General features: G+C 36.6%; 1 protein-coding gene across 1 annotated transcript in view; it reads right to left on the reverse strand.

Moving 5' to 3' along the window:
• The window catches only part of RYK (receptor like tyrosine kinase), a 65,493-nt gene that overhangs the window by 14,276 nt on the left and 36,215 nt on the right, over nt 1–15,002 (reverse strand). Inside the window, exons 9-12 of the mRNA XM_077752313.1 lie at nt 12,386–12,455; nt 6,434–6,566; nt 5,535–5,644; nt 5,211–5,370 (exon numbers count right to left, since the gene is read on the reverse strand). Of these exons, the coding sequence (XP_077608439.1) occupies nt 5,211–5,370; nt 5,535–5,644; nt 6,434–6,566; nt 12,386–12,455 (473 nt within the window). The remainder of the gene's footprint in view (nt 1–5,210; nt 5,371–5,534; nt 5,645–6,433; nt 6,567–12,385; nt 12,456–15,002) is intronic.

The raw sequence follows: 15,002 nt of genomic DNA on the forward strand, positions 1-15,002 counted from the left end.
TATCATATGACCCCACTCATGTGGAATTTAAGACACAAAACAGACGAACATAAGGGAAGAGAACAAAAATAATGTAAACACAGGGAGGGGGACAAAACAATAACAGACTCTTAAATACAGAGAACTATCAGAGGGTTGCTGGAGGAGTTGTAGGAGGGGGTGATGGACTAAATGGGTAAGGAATCTGAAATCACTGTTTCACTATATGCTAACTAACTTGGATGTAAATTNCCCCTGTACCTTTCGTTTTGATATCACAGTAGTTCAGAAGACCACTCTTCATGAGTATATGATCAATGTGAATTTCTCCTGCTCAAGTCTGCTCAAGGTATGGGTAATGACTTTCCAAGACACTGGGCAAACGAGCAATAATAAGAAGCACTCTGCCATAGATATAGTTATCTAGATAACTTTACAGATTTCCCTCCTTCTTCGAGGTCATCTTTAACGTTCACAAAATAGATACTGTAAAGGCACAAGGAACACATTTTAATTTACTCTGCACCCTACAACTGTTCAAACACCTTAAAGAGTCTCCTCATTATAGTAAGTCATACTGGTAAGATTAGCATGGAAATCATTTCCTTGACTTGTTTTTGCCAAGAAAATGTTTTTGAAAAACAATGTAATACTATAAAGACAAAAAAAGCACTAAGAAAGAAACTCTTAATTGTGCATTCCTGATTGCATTTAGTTTCTTAATAGGAGGTAGTCTCTTAATAGCAGAATTATGTTAGCTACTATAATTACCTAAATAATTGAAAGAAGACATAAATCAAGAAATTTATTTTCAAATAAAGGAAAAGAAAGTCACACAAAAAAATCAATGGTGGTATCTATATCTGATAAAAACAGAATAAAAACAATATCCAGAAATTCTTAAGAATGCCTAAGATGATGTCATATCTTGGAATAATAAAAGATTTATAAGTAGTCAAATCTAGTTGTACATATTTCCTAAGTTCAACAGTTAAAAGCTAGTATTAACATTATAAGAATATTGACATACTGCAATACTGAATCTTTCCAGTAAAAACTGTGAAAACACAAGCAAGAGATGCAATGTATTATTTTTAAGATATAAAACATTAATGTATTTCCAAACAAATCACAAAGAATTTTCAACTATAAAAAAATGCAAAAATGTTAAGGCTCTTTTAAAGAACAAAGAAAATGCCCCCTCCAAGGCAGTAATATCACTTGTTAGGTGCTACATTTACAGCAGAAATGTGTATTTTACATATGTAGGACTCTGGTGGGAGTGGGGTTACATTACTTATTTTGCATATGACAACACACAAAGCTTTTCAGCCCCAAACCAGCATTTAAAAAAATTTTTTTTTAATGTTTTATTTATTTCTAGGAGAGAGAGAGAGAGACAGCGTGAGCAGGGGAGGGTCAGAGAGAGAGGGAGTCACAGACTGAAACAGGCTCCAGGCTCTGAGCTGGCAGTCAGCACAGAGCCCGACGCGGGGCTCGAACCCACGAACCGCGAGATCATGACCTAAGCGAAAGTCGGACGCTTAACCGACTAAGCCACCCAGGCGCCCCCCAAACCAGCATTTTAAATGTAGTTTTTGAACCCCCAATTCCATCCATAAAGTGGGAACAGAGAACAATAATTATACATACATATTTTCAATACAAATGTTAAAAAGCAATTTTTAACATTTGTATTTTAATGTAAGAATTCAAAAAGTATTCGATCCCACAAAACTGAAAAATGGATTTCTGCGCCAATAGTGATATCATAGTCATAGGAAACAGAACACTGTTCCTATTCCTTTTAATCTTAATTATCCAAGACAAAAGATCTTTAGAGAGAAAAACTATATATACACACATATATTTTAAAAGAAATGAATTTCTAAGAATCTAAATAAGAAAAATCTGAACATTTTAGCAGCTAACCATGTTAAATGTAAATCCATGGTTTTCTCACTATCACATCTAAGTACAGCCAGGAGAATTTGGGTCACACAGACATTTCAAGTCACACTAAAAGTAATTATGATTTTAAAGTAAGTCTCCTGTTAAGTTGCTCACCATTAAGTTCATGGAGATTTTTTTTTAGAAATAAAGCTATCACGTGATCAAGCAGCAACAAGGTATCTAGCACAAATATATTCAGAAAGAAGACAGATTCTTACATAAAATATGTGAACTCTTGCAAAATTTAGAAAATACCATAACCATAAAAGTAACTAATTCTAAATATAATTCTGAAATATTTGCTTAACTAAGCCATGTATCCTCAACTTGGGACTTGAACAGCTAATATGGGACAGTGTACTCAGTAGAAGAGATGTAGATCACATTGCTTCGGGATGTATTATTATTTTTTTAATGTTTATTTATTTCTGAAGGTGAGAGAGACCAAGCGCGAGCAGGGGAGGGACAAAGAAAGAGAGAGAGACAGAATCCTATGCGGGCTCCTGGCTCTGAGCTGCCTGCACAGAGCCTGATGCAAGGCTTGAACCCATGAGCCATGAGATCATGACCTGAGCCGAAGTCAGATGCTTAAGTGACTGAACCACTGAGGCAACCTGCTTAGGAATGTATTATTAACTGTAGTTTCATTGCTTTAAAGTGTATTATCTAATTTAATTTTTACTCAGGAGTTCCTGTGAAATATTTAATCATAAATGTTGTAAAAAATAATTCTATTACTGCTCAAATATACAATGGAATACCTACACAGACAAATACATTAAATTAAGGATTACATATTCTGGGAGCTTCCACTGTATGAGCAAACAGCACTACTGGCCATCTTGTATATCCCCTTGAAATTTTAACTATCAATATTCCTTTTTCTAGGAGATTAATCAAACAAACCCCAATCTCTTGAAGTTACACAGGATACTTGTTATTTAAGAAATTACTTCTATTTCCTGACATTAGACTAGTTTTGGGTTCACCACAACTGCCTCTTCATTTCTGCTAAGGCAATTATATTTCTTTCTTTTTTTAAAAAAATTTTAATGTTTTATTTATTTCTGAGAGAGGGAGAGAGACAGCATGAGCAGGGGAGGATCAGAGAGAGAATGAGACATAGAATCTGAAGCAGGCTCCAGGCTCCGAGCTGGCTGTCAGCACAGAGTTGGACACAGGGCTCGAACCCACAACCATGAGATCATGACCTGAGCCGAAGCCGGCCGCGTAACTGAGTGAGCAACTCAGGTGACCCAAGGCAATTATATTTCAATGAGTAACAAAATCATAAATTTTAAAAATCAACCACTGAAAAAGTAGTAAGATCAACCACTGAAAAAGTAGTAAGATCCCAAAGAGAAGAGTGACTTAATCTTTTAAATCAATAATGCAGTAAGAATTTAAAAAACTATATTGAACAAAGTTACTTTTCTTCATTCAAAAATGTTCAGATGTAGGCTTTTCTATTAAAGGGTGGACTTGAAAACCATATAGTTCTTTAATTGATGTTATGTTTTAAAGCTATGTGCTAAAAACAAAGTTAAACTCATTTGTATTCCCATGAAAACAGCTTTGCTTAATGTAGAATCTGGCAAAGAATTCCAGCCACAATTCAGTACTTGTACATAAAGATCTGGCAACCCCCAAAACATAGGAATAAGCACAATTTGTCCTTACTGCAATTCATACAGGAGCCGTGTGCTAGACTAAAATCAAACTCTGCTTTAGCATTTTATATTATTTGAGAAAAACTGAAATCAAAACCAAAAATGCAACCTTTCCCTCTCTCCAAAAAAAGCGTATCCTGGATTATATAGGTGGGTCCTAAATGCAATCCTAAGTATCTTTATTAGAGAGAGGGAGAGGAGTTTTAAGAGACAGACATACACAGAAGGAAAGGTGATATGAACATGAAGCAGAGAGATGCAGCCATGAGCCAAGGAATGCCAAGAGCCATCAGCAGCTGGAAAAGGAAGGCAAGTTTCCCCCTTAGGGTCTCTGGAGGGAGCATGGCCCTGCCTATACCTTCATATCAGACATTTGGCCTCCAGAATTGAATTGTGAGGATAAATCTCTGTTGTTTTACCAACAAGGTGGCAATAATTTGTTACAGCATTCAGAGGACACTAATACACTTAGGAAATGAGAGTATCAAAAGAGTAATCCTTAAAGCATAAAAACTTAGAAGTAAAAAGGTAACCCTATATTATAAATAAAATATATTGATGAGACACAAGATACAATGATAGTGTAAGGCAAATTTTTACAATTGAAACGTTGAAGCAAACAATTCTAAAAGATGTTATATTTATTATTATTTTTTAAAATTTATTGTCAAGTTAGCTAACATACAGTGTATACAGCGCGCTCCTGGTTTTAGGGGTAGATTCCCATGACTCATTGCTTACACACAACACTCACTGCTCATCCCAACAAGTGCCTTCCTCAATGCCCATCACCCATTTCCCCTCTCCCCCAGCCCTCCATCAACCCTCAGTTTGTTTTCCACATTCAAGATTCCCTTATGGTTTTATATTTAATACTAACATATCATTGAATGGTCATAGAGGGGGACCTTATAAGCAAAAGTTTTACCTAATCTCTATTCAGCTACAGTAATAAACTGTAGTAAACAAAAGACAGGAAAACCCATCTTTCAAATCAGACTAAATAGTGAGAAAGTAAAGCAATTTAAAATATCTACAAAATATCCACAAATAAATTGGCTACTGAAACTATTCATCACTATGTATAAAGGATCCCACTATATGATCTACTTTGGTGGGTAGAACTACTCAGAAATGGACAAAAGGGAAGAGAGTGACATCTGGGGAATTACAAATAACATTACAAATAATGGTCATAATGTTGGAAGAGATGTTTGAAAGGAACAATAAATCTTTATGATCTGGCAATCACTTGGTCATTCTGAGGTTTAAATAAGAAAAGAAAAATAACCAAATACTGGAACCTCTCTAAGCCTTGGTATCCACCTTTAAAATTGGGTATTAGTGTCTAGCTACTTCATAGTGTTAACAGCTCCCTCACAGGGTTTACTCTGAGGATGAAATGTGATTATACACAGTGATGGCCCATGATCTGAGTTACAGCATCTTTCCATAAACTGGCTGACTGGAGCTAACTACATTTGCTTTCTCAATGAAACATTCAGGGAATAGTTACTAAAGTTAAAAAAAAAAAAAAAAGAAAAGAAAAACCACCCTAAAGCCTCTTTACCATTCATTCTACTGATAGTCAGGATTCCCAGCACTTACCACATCACTAGCACTGGAGAACTCATTATTAACCAGACTTTCCAGAGCCATCCACCGAACTGGCCTGTTTTCATTGTCCCCGAGACAGTGATAGTCCATGGGGAACAAGTCTCTGGAGAGGGCATTGTCTGTGATCTTAACCTGAAGTGTGTCATCAATGCTGAAAAGTAAAGACACGAACATCAAACGTAATCAGAGTATTTAAAACATTTGAATTAGGGTTACTCTTAAATACAACACAATGCCCACTGTGACTCCTGGAGAGAACCTCAAATCCAGGAAAAACTAAACATCAAAGGGCAGTAACAAGCTCATAGCACCTACACACAGTTCCTAGCAGCCAGATCTTTGTGGATGACTTCCCTTCTGGCCAGATAGCTCATTCCACAGGCAATCTGAATAGCCATGTGTACCAGGTCTTGTTGAGAAATTGCCTGTGGTAAGAAAAAAAATGACATTGTTTGTAGTTAGCACAAAAATTATGATGGCAGCTGCTTATTTTATTCCACAATCCTACTCCGTCTCAAAATACTTCTTTACACCTACACTTGAGTTTTAAAGAGCTACTTCTTGACCAAGAATATGTTCTCATAGCTCCCTAGTATTTGTATCTACTACAGTCCTTATCATCCTGTAATGTAATTTACCATTTCCTTCACTGCCTCTCTCATCTGTTAGGTAGATTTCCCCAACAACTAGGACATACAATAGCTGCTCAATAAATATCTGTTCCATGAATGCCAAATTCTCAAGGTAATATTTCAAGTGGTTATTTGATAACCTGTCTTTAAAATCAAAAGTTTTTATTAGCATATTATCACTGGAGACCGTTTTCAAGAGTGTAAGTCTATAGCCCTAACTACTGACATGTTCCTCTACAGCCAGTCTGCCAGGACTGTGGGCTGAGGGGTGAAATACTTCCTCAGGTGGGCTGCAGCCTCCAACAATTTGTTGGGAACCCTGGCTTTAATCCTATCAATTTATAAAACATACTGACTTTAAGTCACTCAATGCAGCATTTGAATCCACTTTCTCCTGGCAACTGTAGTAAGTACATCATTATACACTCTAAATCAACAGGTTATAAATATCTTCTGGCTCATTTTGAGTTTCTTTTTTGTAGGCTTTTAAACAGCTTATATATAGGAAGGTTAATATCTATTTTCAAAGATAATATCAGAAGCTCCTGGCAAATAATTGGTATTGGAGCAAATTTTTCTCACCTGCGGATTATTGGCCTCTACTAATTTGCACTGCCGTAAAAACAATTTAAGATTCCCCCAATTCATGTAAGGCAGTATCACCATGGGCTTTTCTCCTTCTTCTATACACACATGCGTAATAGGAAGAAGATTTCTACAAAATAATAAAATTAGAAGACAAGTGAAATCTAAAACCTCAAGGGCTTATTTTTATTAAAAAGTAATAAAGATAACCTAAAACAAAACAAGAAAATCTCAAACATACTTAAAAACATGTTAACCATTAAAAATGTAATAAAATTATAAATGCCCTTTGAAAGTGGACATCAGGGAAAAGTTGTAAACTTGAAGTTGTTTCCTGTGGACTAGACTCTCTGCAGACAGCCTCTAGTCACTCTAAAACTTCTCTCTTAGGGGGTAATCAGAGACATCTAAAAAATGACTTGCTGCATTTGAGGGCATTATAACATCCTCTTTAGTCCATCAACACATTAAAGAAAAGCAGACAGGACCAGAATATGCTAATCAGGAAGGCCTCAAAGAGGCTGCAACTACCACAAAAGCCAAGAAGTCCTGAGCTGATCACATGGGACTTACTGATTTCTAAATCCTAAATTTACAGTCTGTGTAACCATCTCTCCTGGCCTTAGTGTCCATACCTCTAACATGGCGTCACATCAACCATAAAATGTTGTTATGATGTACAAGATAAAGCCAACTTGTAGTAAACAGTATTGTTCCTCTTTATATTTCCATGGCACACATACTTTCATTCTATTGCCTAATGACACCTCTTTCCATTGATACCTGGAAATACTTTAATTCTCTTCAAGGTTTGTAACTTTTTACATAATTATCTCATTTTCCCAACTCTGTCAAAAAGGCAAAAACTAACAGGAGTTCTTATTTTTACACCCAATGCTTTGTATTCTGTGCCATAGAAAATAAGCATTTTATAAATGTTCCTTAACTAAGTAAATTCTGCCTCTAAGGATATTTAATAAGGAAATAATATTAAACATTAAAAGCTACATGAACAAGGATAGTTAATGCAATATTAATAGCAAAAAGTTGCAAACTACTTCAATGTACAAATATGAGGTAAGAGTACACCCAACCAGCATGACAGTATATAACAATTAAATGGTCACAAGCAGATGTTAAGAAAACAGGAGTAAAAGTTGACCTTGTATGAAAGCAAGATACAAAATTTACATATGTCTGCAGGATAATTCCAAAGATGGGAGAAAAAATAAAACTCTGCACAGAAATATGACAAGAATTAAAAGTTGTCTTTGAGATGTGGGGCTTTAGATCATTTCTACTTTGCTTTTTCTGTTTTGTCTTTTTTTTTTTTTTTTAATGTTTTATTTATTTCCAGGAGAGAGAGAGAGACAGCGTGAGCAGGGGAGGGTCAGAGAGGAGGGAGACACAGACTCTGAAACAGGCTCCAGGCTCTGAGCTGGCAGTCAGCACAGAGCCCGACGCGGGGCTCGAACCCACGAACCGCGAGATCATGACCTGAGCGAAAGTCGGACGCTTAACCGACTAAGCCACCCAGGCGCCCCTCTGTTTTGTTTTTCTAAATTATTTCTATTGAGCATGTGCCTCTCTTAAAACCAGTTACACAACTCTGAGCCAATGGTGCACAAGTGAAAGCTGTGGGCTCCTCTCCTGCTGTGTAGGACTCACTAACAGGGAAAGCATTGACCCCATGGAGCAAAAAATGAGGACTCAAGAGATGAGTAGACCTGAACAAAGTAACCTCTCTAGTACAGCTTCTGTTTGCATTACAGCCTAGGAGTGGCAGTGATGATTAGTCCCTTAGTAGAGCAAAGAAACTCATGTAAAGAGAGGTTAGGCTGACAACGACAAACAGCAAATGCATGGAGAAGAAACTTCAAAGCTTCATCTGATTCTAAAACCTTTGTGCTTTTCCCTAGGTCACTGGATATTCCCTTCCAGGAGAGCAGAAGAAATGCATGGGAAGTGACAGAGCCTCTTTTCATACCAAGTCCCATGCACACTAAAATGACTACAACAGGTATGCATTCAGGTTTAACTGAGCAAACAATGATTTAGGGGTAATGTGAGAAGTTACCTGATCTAACACCCCTAAAATTATTTCTCTGCTCTTCCTCCTCATGTCTGAAATCCACTAACAGCATTAAAGGCATTTTTTCCAGGCACATTAAGTTTGCTGTTTGAGATCAAATCATTTGCTATAACAGCAGAAGATTAAAAGCCCTCCAGAAGAGGTAACAAGCTGCATGAACATGGTTTTTTTTTCTTTTTAAATTTCTTTTTAACGTTTTATTTATTTGTGAGAGACAGAGAGAGACAGAGTGCAAGCAGGAGAGGGATAGAGACAGAGGGAGACACAGAATCTGAAGCAGGCTCCAGGCTCTGAGCTGTCAGCACAGAGCCCGATGTGGGGCTCGACCCCACCAAGCGGGAGATCATGCCCTGAGCTGAAGTCAGACGCTTAACTGACTGAGCCACCCAGGTACTCCTGCATGAACATGTTTTAAAGTACAAATGGCTGGTCTTCATTCTGCCCATTTTATAAAGGAAAGAGGATAAAAACATGATCTGGGACCTAGATGAAGAGTGGATGAGGGCAGAAACTGGTGCTGTAGGCAGGAACAAGGTAGAGACAGGGAAGGTTCTTTGGGAACAGGAAATAAGACTTGCATGCGGTTCTCAGTCTTGCCGAGTGTGCCTGGAGAGTGACAGCTGGGAGGCACACAGTGTGAGGTCACCATCAGGCAACCTCAAGCCAGTGGAGAGCCAAACTGCACACAGAAATAACTCAAGAGTATTTTAATGGGAAGCACTTCGGATACACTTAAAATAAATTGATATCTATCTTTTTCTTTATACAGCTATTTTAATTTACAGTAAAAGTTACTCTCACAAATTCCAGTGGAAAAAGGAATAAAAAGAATTTCAAAATGCTTAAAATATTTCAACACTTTACAATTCTTACTCTTGGAATGTTAAAACATGAAGTAAACATGTTTTGCATGTGGAATTGCATCCACAACCAGTTTTAAAAAGTTAAATTCTGAAATGAGGTGTCATTTCTTACTAAGTGTATTCTGTTGCTTGATAAGTTCTGTAATATAAACACTGAGGATCATTAGTTCATTTTCATCCCTCAGGTCCAGCAGACTTCCAAAAACCAGCAAAACTGGTGGTACATGAATTAGAAGGAACAAATAAATGCAGATACTGTGTTAGGAGTCCTGGTATTACTCTACAGCCAGAAAGAACAATTAGCTATGACCAAAGTATACAACGTGCCTTTAGAAGACTTTCCCCAGTCACTGAGTGTCCAGGATGAACCCTATTCAGCATGTGGAATTCCATCACCTAAAGGTGTCCTGGGGCTGCTAATTCATTCTGATAGGATGCTGGAAGCCCACAAGTTAAAGCCACATGAGAAATGCTGCAAATACTTGCTCTGAACATTTTTCAGCCAAAACATCTAGGCTACAACGAATATAAAACTGCTTCTTGGGAAAATCCTGGCTTTGTCTTCATTTATCCCTGCCTCCCACTTACATGCTGAAGTGTACAGACCTTTTATCAGGGTAAGAATACTAGGAAGGTACCTAAATACTAGGTTGACATCACATACTAGTTTAAACATTTTTGGGGGCGCCTGGGTGGCTTAGTCGGTTAAGCGTCCGACTTTCGTTTGGGTCATGATCTCGCGGTTCGTGGGTTCGAGCCCCGCGTCAGGCTCTGTGCTGACTGCCAGCTCAGAGCCTGGAGCCTGTTTCAGAGTCTGTGTCTCCCTCTCTCTCTGACCCTCCCCTGCTCACGCTGTCTCTCTCTCTCTCTCTCTGTCCTAGAAATAAATAAAACATTAAAAAAAAAAAAACTTTTAAATATTTTTGGCTCTTCCCCTTAGAGTCAGCATAACAGAACATCAAGCACTTCCAATATTGTTGAGAAGGACATTTCTAAATGACCATTATCTAGTTCTTGTCTTGTTACTCAAAGGAAACAAAATGTGTTTTTAAGGAAATATAATCTCAGGGATGTTATCCATCCATCCCTCTGTAAATAAGTTCTATACTTAGACTGAATCAGGCCAAGGGAAGATAACATTCTTCAACCACATGACTTTAACCCTTCAATGGGACATCTTCAGTCCACCACCACCATATGTTCAATTTTTCAAAGGTCCCTGGGCTTTTTTATGCTCAATGAAACTAAAAAGTTCATTATATTAATCAATGCCCCAAGTACGATAAGCCTAATGCAACATCTGCTTGAGAATTTGAAACTAGAAAAACTTTTTTCCTCCCCAAGGAACATTTATGTTTCTTTCCCTTCTAATACTGAGATTTACCAACTTTTAATGTTTCTTCAGTGTTGGATGCCCAGAAACTAAAAGATGTTTTACGTTCAATCACAATAAAAGTATTTGTAACCTTATTGTTGGCTTATTTGTTTTCTCTTCCATCATCACAAAGCCATAAAACTCAATTTGATTTTCATTACCATTTTATTGCTCTTACTATTGCTGCCTTCTTTTAAGGTTATCAAATTCTTTCAAATAGGAGCCAGAGTATAAATGAAACTCAAAAATAAAACTCTGCATAGTCATCTTATTTTTTGGTAGAACTCAAGTAAATGCTCTAAGTATAAAGAAATTTAAATGCATGATGCCTTATATGCATCACTTTCTGTGTTTTTCCCCCAGAACTCCATAAATATCTTCCAACAGGAATGGTCACTGTCCCCTTTTTTAAACATAGGCAACCAAAGCTGCAATAGGCATACAAATTAAGCTGACTCTATACAGTGTTTTCTTTAAAAAAAAAATCTTGCCCCAATATTGATACTGCTGCATGCTGAGATACTGCATTTAAGCGGCTTTTGTCTCAGAAGATAGAAGCTTTTGTTATAGAGGACTGATACGTGAAGAAGAGTGATATGAGCTTTTTTTAAAAAAAGTTCTTCATATAGAACTACAAGTATTTCTTAAAAATCATACTATGACCTAATGACAAGGCATTGGTTAACCATTCAATAAACGGCTCCATATCTTTTTTAAATGTACACATGAATTCATGATCTCATGGTTCATAAGGTTGAGCCCCACACTGGGCTCTGAGCTGACAGTGTGGAGCCTGCTTGGGATTCTCTCTCCCTCTCTCTCTGACCCTCCCCCAACTTGTTCCCTCTCTCTCAATAAATAAACATTAAAAAAAGAATCATTTGGGGGAGGGGAATTGCAGGTTGGATATAAATTTAAGTGCCAAGATGTCCAGGTTACTTTAAAATATTTCTACTCTCATAAGTATCTATGTATCATCTACATAGATAATAGACATAAACACCAAACGAAAGTGGCAAAATGTTAACTATCACTGAATTTAGGAGATGGGATCACTGGTGTTTATTATTCTCGTCTCTGGTATTCTATGTTGAAGAATCTCATAGCAGATATTTTTAAAGATTTTTTTCAAGTTTTTATTTATTTATTTTGAGAGAGAGACAGAATAAGCAAAAGAGGGAGAGAATCCCAAACAGGCTCCACACTGTCAGCTAGAAGCCGGATGTAGGGGCTTGAACTCACAAACTATGAGAAATCGTGGGCCAACACCAATAGTTGGATGCTTAACTGACTGAGCCACATAGGTGCCTCTCACAGCAGATATTTTTTAGCATGTATATATATATCACTATCTTATTTTTGTAAAAGAAAAGATGCACATAAATATGTAAAAAAAAAACCTCTCTCAAAAGCTTAGCTATATTTTATCCAGCTATGTTTTATTTTCTTCTTTATATTTTACTGCATTTTTAAATTTTGTGCACTGATATTCTTAAAAAAAAAAAAAGGCTACTCCAAAAAGCTTTCAGTTCAGAACACATCTCAACTTTCTTAAGTAAAAATGTAGCATACAACGTTACCATGCTTAATACTTAAATGCTGAGTGGTTTTCCTCTCACCTGTGATGAAGACCTCGTAGCTTACAACTTTCAGTGAGCATCATTGTCACCTGAATTTCAGAAGCTTGGTCTATATAAGGAAAAAGACATTGTCTTAGGTGATAACAGTATATATGTGACAAAACCTATTCTGCTATTAACAAAAAATTATCTCAAACTATCAGGCGAATTTTCACTATATGATACAGGTAAAGATACATAGGTCTAGCCTATTTCTATTACAAAATATTACAAAATTCTATTGCAATAGGTAGGATTTCATTTAATAGATGAACATTAACAGAAGCCATAGATTAACATTAACAGAGCCATAAAGAATAAATTTAAGTGGGTAAAAATTAGAAATTAAGTAAGGTTCCATAAAGAAAGTAGAGAAAGTAGTAGCAGGCTGGAAAAATATGTAACACATAACATATATAAAGGGCTAATTTCATTTTTTCCCTTTCTTTAAAGAACTCATACAAATCAGTAAGAAAAAAATTTAAAGAGTCAAAAAGATAAAAGCATACACTTTACTGAAACAAAGCAACACAAATGACCCAAAAAATTACAAAGTAAGTTTTAGCCTCACTCCTCAGTAAAGAAAAACAAACTACATTAGGAGGTAATCATTTTCCTGGTCAGAGTGGGACAGTCAACTACCTGCCAGTTTGGGCAGGAGTGTGAAGAAACACGTTCATCAATAGCATCCTGGTAACAGGAGGGAAGCAATACCTAACAAAATTTAAAAATTCACGTACTCTACATCATCAGTTCCACCGCTGAGAGCCTACTCTACAGATACAGTCACAAAGGTTCGTCTACATATAACGTAACAAAAAACTGTTCAGTTGTAATAACAAAAAGTTCAAAACAAAACAAAGTGTCCATCAAAAGAGAATCAATTAAATTAGCACACTGGAATACTATGCAATTACTTTTAAAAAATAAGATTTAAGTCTATATGTATGACAGAAGATAAATATATAAATCTCCAAGATATATTAAATTTTAAAAGCAAAGTGACAAATTGTTTGAGCGACTAGTTATGTTTTAAAAACAAATTATTTGAAAAATTAGATCTATCTGGACACATTTTTTTTCCTCTTATTCATGGGGAGAATCATAATAAATTGTTAAAGATGGTTGGTTTTAGGGGCACCTAGGTGGCTCAGTCAGTTAAGTGTCTGACTTCAGCTCAGGTCATGATCTCACGGTTCGTGGGTTTAAGCCCCGCTTCAGGTTCTGTGCAGGCAGCTCAGAGCCTGGAGCCTGTTTCAGATTCTGTGTCTCTCTCTCTCTTTCTGCCCCTCCCCCACTCATGCTCTGTCTCTGTCTCAAAAATAAATAAAAACTTTTTAAAAAAATGGTTAGTTTTAGAGATGGGAGAATTTAAATTTTGCATCTTTCTCTCCAATTTTTATGTTCAAACTTTAGAAACATAAAACTACAAAAAAATGACCACAGGGGTTCTGAATGGAGATTGTGGCTGTTTTATTTTATTTTCTTCTTACCTGAGTTAAAACCAAGCAAACAAAAAGAACTGATATTAAATTACTAGAAAAAAATGTAATTGTCATACAATAGCCAAAACTAGTATGATTATTACATTTTATTTTTAGCATCTGAACTTATGGTTTTTGGTCCAGAGTAACAGATCTATCATTGGCTTTTAGTTCAATGTTTTTGAAACACAAAACACAATAATGCAATTTACTGATATCTTTAGTCTGCAGCTACAAGGGAATTTTAAGTCAGCAAATACTTGCACAAATCTACAAGGATTCTTCATCTTACAGGGGCCACTATCTTAATAGTAAGCAGGATTTTCTCCACTGTTTAAAAAGAACATTTCCATCAAGGGAATGGTATATTTTCATTATAAAATTGAAATGAGTTTCAAGTTTTTAAAAAATAGTCTAGAGATATCAAAAACAAAATTAGGAGTATAGTGTATCTTTAAAAAGATACTTTCAAGGGCGCCTGGGTAGCTCAGTCACCTGAGCATCCAACTCCTGATTTCAGCTCAGGTCGTGATCCCAGGGTCGTAGAATCAATCCCTGCATTGGGCTCTGTGCTGACCATGGAACCTGCGTGGGATTCTCTCCTTCTTTCTCCATCTGTCCCTCTCCCCTGCTAGTGCTCTCTCTCTAAATAACACTTTCAAAGAAACTGATTAACTAATTTGTATGCCAACAGCAAAAACAGTAGTAGTAATTTGCAAAGCTTCTGATCAATGCAACAAGAGGGAAAAAAACATATAAAGACTGGCAAAGCCAAGATCCATATTCCAGCCCTACCTAATAAAATGCTGAACCAAGAGTAAAATCCAAATCACTGAAGTACTATGAGTGTCACATTCACTCCTTAAAAGTGGAACTGTCAAAGCTAAGCAATCACAAATTTCATTTTCTTCCAAGACTAACTAGTGGAATCACTCCCTCTTCAACAACTTGCTAGCAGTGTCCACTTTTCCAGACAGCTTCACGTAGGAATGTGAAATGAGTGGACAAAAAGCCAAGGGCTTGAAACACCTGGCACGTCCTTGGAAAAGGTGCTTCACACCGATGTCTCCCAGAATAAACGCTAGTTATCTAAAAACAGCTCAAATTTTAAGATCATTTGGAATGGAAGAATG

This window comes from Crocuta crocuta, unplaced genomic scaffold (assembly GCF_008692635.1).
Source record: "Crocuta crocuta isolate KB4526 unplaced genomic scaffold, BGI_CrCroc_1.0 scaffold580, whole genome shotgun sequence".
NCBI classification, from domain to species: domain Eukaryota; kingdom Metazoa; phylum Chordata; class Mammalia; order Carnivora; family Hyaenidae; genus Crocuta; species Crocuta crocuta.